Source organism: Trypanosoma theileri (genome assembly GCF_002087225.1).
Source record: "Trypanosoma theileri isolate Edinburgh chromosome Unknown TM35_Tth_9_V1, whole genome shotgun sequence".
NCBI classification, from domain to species: domain Eukaryota; phylum Euglenozoa; class Kinetoplastea; order Trypanosomatida; family Trypanosomatidae; genus Trypanosoma; species Trypanosoma theileri.
In genome coordinates this window covers 307,164-315,229 of record NW_021639851.1, presented here as the reverse complement: position 1 = coordinate 315,229, position 8,066 = coordinate 307,164, and the positions used below count along the sequence as shown (strand labels likewise).

Sequence of the window (8,066 nt, the reverse complement as noted above, 5' to 3'; positions counted from 1 at the left end):
ATATATATATATATATATATATATATATTAAAAACAATATCAACAGCGAACGAAAAGGAGAATCAAGTGATGTGTTATTAATGACATACAATGATAATTTGTTTATATTTTCCCCATTAAGTGTAAACTATGTTTCTGTGATTGTGTATTCTTCAAGAAAAAGCAGGTATATAGTAATAGCATGTAGAGATACACGTATACAATACCTCTATGTGTCTGTTTCTGTTTCTGCACTCACTTTTTTTTTTTTCTTTTCGTTTTTGCAAATAATGGGAAAAGATAACATATACGATTATATGCATGTGTGTTTCTTTAAATGACGAATCAACAAAAGTGTCCAATAAAGAAACCTCCCAAGACAAAAAATAAAAAATAAAAAACACATTTAAACAAAATAATAATAATAATAATAATAATAATAATAATAATAATAATAATATAATATAAGTTCTTTCTTTCTTTTCAAGATGGAGTTCTGTGCGTCATTTACAATTTAGACTTTTCTTTTCCTTTTACATAATCACCACCACCACCACCCCTCATTATCTCTGCTTAAAGAAAGAAAAGAAGGTTTCATCAGATTGGTTTTCGTTCCTTCCCTCTCCTTTCAGTTTGTATTTACACTCCTTTTTTTTCTCTATTTATTATTTTTTCTTCACTTATTCACTCATTATGTATGTGTTGTTGTTTTTTTCTGTCTATTCATGTTAAGTATTAAAGCTGTATATATATATATATATATATTAGTTCCCCAACTTTATCTTTTTTTTTTTCCCCCCCCACTCTCTTTATCCAATTGACTCTCTCTATGTAATGTATGCGTGGATGGTGTGTAATAAGAGTATACACACATACATACACATATCAGAGGGTCCCTCACCACTGCAGCCGTGGATTTGACTCCCCATAGAAAAAGAAAAAAAAAACAAGAAAAAAAAAAATGTTAAAACAAGTACAGTTTTGAGTTTATCTTCTTTTAAAGAGTTTGGCCTATAGACACACACACACACACACACACATAGACGGACGCACCAAATTAAAAAAGAAAGAAGGGGGGAAAAAAAAAAACGTATACATATTAATTACGAATTAAAATAATGTAGGGAGGGGTGTGTAGAGAAAGGGAGATTAATAATAATAATAAAATATAATACGCTGCAGAACTCAAGAAGAGAAAAAAAGACAAGACAAAAGTAAAAAAAAAAAAGAGATACTTTAACAAAGGGGACCGTTCACTCAGTTATCCGTCTCGCGTGAAGAGTCCGTTGAGACTGTCGCCTCCCCCTTTCCCACTTCATGCAGCCAAATGCGACAGCGATAGAATGAGTGCAGGTACTGTGCCAGTTCCCGAAACAATACACGCTTCTTTGCCCTGTAGTAGACGTATATCTTCTTACAATCCGCTTGAAACTCACAGCCCAGAAACTCCATCTGCCGCACATTACAATCCAGAAATATGGTGGGATCCAGTTGCTGCTGTAGAAACGCCAACAAATCACTCTCAAGACGCGGAAGTGTATCCGTGTAGTGCGTCTGCTCTACTGAAGTCGCCCCACGCAAAATGACTGCCGCGCTGCGCACATCCCCATCCGCTGGAAAGCCGCGATTAGACAACTCCTGTGGGCTGAGACGAGCAAACTCATCCATCGGCAGCACTGTGTGCACGGCGCCCATTTCAATGCCCATGTCTCCTTCAAGTACAACCAACGCGCCCACTTCATATCGCATGGCGGCGGCGGCAACACTGCGACGACAGCGATGGGCAACAAGATAAACAAAATGAACTTCTGCATCCCGTGTTGAGGCATCGCTTTCATCGCATCGGTATGGTGCTCGTAGTTGTACGTGTGCGTGTGCGTGTTTGTGTGTGTTGGGACGGCGATGTGTGTAAGCGGCGAGGTCAACGAAGAGCGGTGCGAGGCGGTGAAAAAGCGGGAGTGTTGCCGGGCACCCATCGGGGCGTTGATCATCACTTTCACCTGCGCGGCGCACTTTTAACCGACGGCGGGGGTGATTGTGGTGTGAACTGCTGCGGGACTTGGAGTGCTCACTCTCAGCCGTGTGGTCGGTCTCCTCATGGGCCGTCATCATTGTATGATCCGTGCTGTTGTTATGGATGTTGTTGCCGTTATTATCCTTATTGTTTAAAGTACTGGTATTAGTAGTAGTATTAGTATTAGTATTAGTATTAGTAGTACTTAACTTAAAGGGTACACTTGTTGTTGCTGCTACTGGTTGTGGAGGTGGAGGTGCGAAGGAACGAATAACAAGGCGAGTCCCAGCTGGAGAAGGCACTGGACGACTAGATGGTATAATGGGAACAGAACTACTTTTCCAATTGTGTATTTGATCAATACCATCTGAAATTACACTTCCTGCTGATGCTGTTGTTGTTGTTGTCGTGGGTACATTGTAAGGATACATCGGCTGAAATTGTTGTGGTAAAGGCATTTCATGACACACTTGCCGGTAACCTGCATACATACCAGGATAATAAGATCCACCTGCGGAAACGAAGAAAACTGATCCATATGGATCTGGTGTGGGTGGAAAACTGTAAATGGAATTTTGAATATTGGTATCATACATGGAATACGGGTAACTAACATTCTCTACCATAGTCAAGGGTTCAGCTGGTTCCTCATTATTCTTATACTCTGGAAGCTCCTCAAATTCACTCACAGGTTCAAACTCTGCTTCTGAAGATGAAAAAGAACTGGCTGAATCAATAACTTTCATGCTATAAGGGTCATGCCGCCACAACACTCCAGGTGATTTTAATGAAGAATACACAGGGCTATTCAAATCCTCTGGATCAGTAACACTCTGCGCGCGTTCAAGTAAGGCATAAAATTCTTTAGTCATACTGATTGGAACAGCATAGGCCTTCCCATTTAACGAGCAAAAAGGTGTTCGCCGCACAACAGATGATGATGATGATGATGATAATAATGACTCTTTACCCTTGTTCTGGAGTTGTACAGTAGAATCCTTTACGTCTCTCGGTTGAGTATCTAATGTTATTTGTCCTTGAACTTTTTGTACGCTATCCTTAACATTATTACTCTCACGGCGACGGCGCCAACAGCACAAGCAGTTACACATGTCATAATCTTCATCTGTTCCGCTTTTCTTCTTCCATAAAGTGGAGAGGGGAACACCAGCGAGCGTCGAAATAATGGGCATTTGTATAATAATTAGATATATATATATTATTATATATTTATTAAAATACAATATGAACACGCCTATTATAAATTGTTGTTGTTGTTGTTTTTTTTCTTTTTTCTTTCCCTATAGGTGTGTCAATACGGGGTGTCTCGCTATGCTGTTAAATAGTACTACAGTGCTTTTTCTTCCCTTCTTTGTTTATTTCTTTTAGATATTACTGTATTGTCTCCAGCTGAACGTAGTCAGCTCCACTCCACTTAATATGAGCGTCTTTTTTTTTTCTTTTTTCTTCTCCTTTTGCTCTAATGTGTCACCAATATGTGAAGAAAATAAATCCAATGTGGTTGTATATTGTAAACACATGGTCAAGAAAAGAAGGAAAAAAAAAAGAAAAAGAAAAAAAAAAGAAAAAGAAAAAAAAAAGAAAAAGAAAAAAAAAAGAAAAAGAGAAGAAGAAAGAAAAGAGTTAATGTATGTCATGGAGAATAAACATATTGTTTCACTCCCCATAGTATTAAAGAATTTTTTTCTTTTTTCTTTGAGGAAAAAAAAAAAAATAAATAATAATAATAAATATAGAAAAGGCTATGAAGGTCCTTAACAAGAGGATTTAACCACAGTTCTCGTCCAATATTTTTCTTCCTTCCTCCCTTATGTTTCCAAACATCACACAGGCCATTTTTCCTGTTTTTTTTTTTTTTTGTCATTTGTACTCATTCCTTTCCTCACGTTCACCTTGGCGTGTCTTTCCAAGAATTCTCCTTGCATTCTATTTCCTATCTCCCTTCTCTCTGCAGAAACAGCAAGGAACATGGAAATAACACTAACAATAATAGAAAGGATGGATAACTACTAGTAACAAAGTAGTTGAAGTGGTGCATTAGACAAGTGATGTATCTCTTTTTTTTTTTTTTTGATTCCTTCTTTTCTCTTTCCCCTCTCCTTATTCCATCCGTTGTACAATAGCATGGCGTTCCTCAATATCGGTTTGTAGGTCACGCTGCCTCTTACGATCGGAGACTGTGGATTCGGGTGCTCCCTCTGGTGCCATTTCATCATCCGCACCAAACATAAGTACGTACTTTTCATATGGTGGTGCTTCTGCATTGGGTGCTTTAACAAATAATTTGCGAAGACCCAGACGCCGATAGACAACATGATGTCCATTTGCATTTGCAAATCCTGTGGGTATAGAACCTTCCCCTTGTACGTTACGCAGTTGAAATAGATAGCTACTTGTATTATTTTCATCCGTTACAAGTGACTCAAAAGTATTTTCACGTGATGTGTGGTAGCTAACAGTTATTCCGTCACTTAGGTGTCGGCTGTTCTTTTTATCAACCACTAACAGGTTGGTATCATTGACTAATGCGTGGGGACCACCAACCTTAGACTCCTCACTCACTACCGCACCAGGAAGCACTATATGGTGCAACTCTGTTTCCATCTCACCCAGTCGTTCAGTCTGAGATTGATCAACTGTTGAAATGGATGATGCTGCTGCTGCTGCCTTATCAAAATCGGCCGGGTATAAGGGTACTACTTCCACAGGAAAAATTGGAACAGGTTGACGATTCGCTGTAAACTCTTTGCCCACCCTTCGCAATGTTGAGCCAACCTGTAAATCAGGTTCAAAAGCACCTTGTTCAAAAGGATCCAATTCCTTTCCACTGAATTGCAGTTGTTCTTTACGCTTCTCTACGCCACCATTTAGCTTCGATGTGTACACTCTTAGGAGATCAACATATTCCTGTATTAATTCTAACCATACATTTTTATGAGGTAAGTTAAGGGGTTGCAATGATCGCTCAAGTTGCTCCAAAGATTCTTCTCCACTACCATCATAATTAGAAGAGAATCGACATAACTGATGCCAAACATCACGCTGCTGATTTTTACTTGTACTATCGAAGAGTTGATGCCATAATCGACGAGTAAACTTCACAGAAACAGGGTTATTGCTATCTAATCCAAGTTTTGCTCGAGCAACTGATTCGAGCAGCTTATCATAGTGAGAATCCACTGTACGAGCGAAGCGGAACGACTTACGCACCCCGTCAAGCCATTGTTCTGTAGTCTCCACTGTCGACTTTCCGCCAACAATACTGGTTTGTGTTAACCCTCCCGCTAAGGAGAGTTGTGTAGCGACCCCAGGTGGGGGGCTCATCGAGTTTCCTAGTCTCTCAGACTCCTGCGAAGCTACCATCGGTATCTGTGATCGCAGTGTCTCTGGGACGATACGGGCGAGACGCTCCAAATGTCGCTGTTCTTGTGGTACGAGTCCCATATCCGTGTAAAGTGGTCTTTGCAGGAGTGTGAGGGATGGCTTATCACGCTCAAGCACGAGGTTGAGGTCAATGTCCGTATCGAGCAGTGCGGCGTCTGCTGGATTAAGGTGCGGGTTGACTTCCTCAGGCTTCCACGTGAGTCTCTCTGGCAGTCCTGCGGCCGTTGCCCGCCGCTGGAGCTCCGCGAGTCGCTCCTCCCCCTCAGCCGCCAGCCGGACCGCCGCCCCCACCTCCTCCGGCCGCAGAAGGGGGTGGGCAAGCGGGATCCGCTCCATCACCCCGGCGGCCATCGCGTCCAGCTCCGCCCCCATCACCCCCAGCGGGGCGGGGTCCCGCAGCAGCTCCGCAAAGGCCTCGGGGAGATACAGCAGCGGCGCGGCAGGGACCTGTGGGAACGGCACACGCCAGGAGAACTCATAATAGTACTGCAGCTTACAGCGGCGAATGAATTCATTGGCGGACATCTTCGGGTCAATCACAGTCACGCCGCATATAGAGGCATTCGCTCTGTTGCCCTCAACATCCGTATATGAAACCACACCATTGGGACGATGGGTGTCATCAAATGATGTAACACCATCGTCATCCATAGAAATGGGATTGAAAGACATTATTTTCTTTTTTTTTTTTAAGAGAGAAACAAAAAAAAGGAATCGCTACTGCTTAACCCGTCTCTAACTCCTTCGTTCTTTCTCTATTGTTTTTGTATTAAGAAGAAACCCTTTTCGTTTTCTTACCTTATCAGCGCAAAGCTTTCTCTAGATACTCCTCTATCCGATGAGTTTCGTTATGACTGCTATGCACACCACACCCCTCCACCGTTGCGATGATACCAGAAACCACGCCTCTATAAGACAGGCAATGATATCTTCGCACCTGAATTTAACTGAAAGAGAAAAGGAAGAAAAAAAAAAAAAACAGCAAAAAAAAAAAATCAAACTTCAAAAGCAAGATAAAGAAGAAGAATCTCATAACAAGAATAGGAAATAAAAGAAGTATACTCATTCACCAAAACCGTAGAGAAAGAGTGAAAGAAAGAAAAAAAAAAAGACAATGAGAAAAAAGAGAGAGCCAGAGACACATGTTCTTTTTTTTTTTCTTTACTTTACCATAGAAAGAAAAGAAAAAAATATTTTCATTCTTCGTCCACTCTTTTATTTCCTTTGACATTGCCTCTTTTTTCCGTTTTTTTTTTTCTTCTTTCGGCCATTTATCAGATCTGGTTTCCATCACCACGCTGCCCGCTACATACAGTCATCTTTTCATCCTTAGGAAACAGAGTGCAGACAAAAGAGGGAGGAATGGCGCAAAAACAAAAATAATGCAAAAACATAAGCTTCCACAAAATATAATTTATACATATATGGCAAGAAGAACCATTTCCTTCGTTTTCCCTTTGACTCATTTTCCAAAAAAAAAAAAAAGTACTTATTTGACATGGCCACGATTCCCATTGCTTCGGCTGCGCAGTCCAGATGCATTTCCGATGCTCCGGCTACGAATAGGAGCAGAGGGGGCGAGTTTCATCTTCTTCACTGTCGGTTTGGCCTTCTTCTTTTCGGTTGGTTCTGGTTTGAGAGAGACCTCGTCCAAACGTTTTTGGAATAATTTTATGCACTCAGCACGTGCCTCCTCATCAGTGGCAAATGGAAGCCACTCAATACGTTCTGGTACCATTACTGTACCATTATGAAAAGGAGCCTGTTGAACTGAGAAACTGTCCACATTCTGCAGGAGATAATCCAATAATTTAGGCATAGCAGCACGAAGTGCGAGGAAAAGAGGTGTAACATGATTATCATCCTCCACTTCTGCATCGTGGCCCATCTCAATAAAACGCATGGCATAATCTTCACGATTATTCAAGATAGCATAATGCAAATGTGTTCTACCATCTTTGTCTTGATAGTCCAAACGCAATTGTTGCGGTTTTACACCAGACAGCATAGCCTCCATAGCTTCATCATTCTTCATTTCTATAGCGTACATTAAACTTGTTGTGTTTTCTTTATTCTTTGCCGTTGGGGAAGCGCCAAGCTTAATAAGCAATTTAAGCATTGGCAAATATTTTTCACCTAGCGCTACACACCAGTGAAGCGCTGTTTGTCCATCTGTGTGTTTATGGTGTTCACCCATCTCATCAACAGCATAATCATCACAATCATTCACCATAATTTCAACATTACGGCCACGATCCTTTGCTCCTTCCAAAACAACTTCCACAAGCTCCTCATTATTTGCAAGAACAGCAAGATGCAGAGGTTTGTGTCCATGCCATGAACCAAAGGAATCAGACAAGGGGGCAAGGAATTTCGCCGTATCCACCTGACCGTACTTGCAAGCTAAATGCAGCGCAGTACAACCAAACTTATTCATAATACCAGGATCGACACCCTGCTCCACCAGACGCTTTACTTCCTCTGTCTGTCCTTTTCGTGCCCCGCAATGAATTTTTTCCATATTCTCATCATCTATCTTAACTCTCGGAAGTTTCGGAAAATCAGCCATCTTATCCAACCAATAGTATAAACTAACCTTCTATAACCCTACACAAAAGCTATGAGACACGTCCTTCTTCTTATTTACAAACAAAAATACTAGAAAACT

The 8,066-nt window shown here is 41.1% G+C and overlaps 3 protein-coding genes across 3 annotated transcripts; all 3 read right to left on the bottom strand.

The window, feature by feature from the left end:
- Positions 1-1,236: 1,236 nt before the first annotated feature.
- TM35_000092290 (uncharacterized protein) lies at positions 1,237-3,186 on the bottom strand (the record flags this gene model as incomplete). The annotated part of the gene is made up of 1 exon (XM_029024468.1): positions 1,237-3,186. One exon carries the CDS (start codon positions 3,184-3,186, stop codon positions 1,237-1,239), a length of 1,950 nt encoding a protein of 649 aa, XP_028884245.1.
- Positions 3,187-4,114: 928 nt separating this feature from the next.
- On the bottom strand, positions 4,115-6,070 carry TM35_000092280 (uncharacterized protein; the record flags this gene model as incomplete). Its single annotated transcript, XM_029024467.1, has 1 exon — positions 4,115-6,070. The coding sequence occupies one exon, from the start codon at positions 6,068-6,070 to the stop codon at positions 4,115-4,117; it is 1,956 nt and encodes a 651-aa protein (XP_028884244.1).
- An 817-nt stretch (positions 6,071-6,887) lies between these two features.
- On the bottom strand, positions 6,888-7,967 carry TM35_000092270 (ankyrin; the record flags this gene model as incomplete). Its single annotated transcript, XM_029024466.1, has 1 exon — positions 6,888-7,967. The coding sequence occupies one exon, from the start codon at positions 7,965-7,967 to the stop codon at positions 6,888-6,890; it is 1,080 nt and encodes a 359-aa protein (XP_028884243.1).
- Positions 7,968-8,066: the final 99 nt, after the last annotated feature.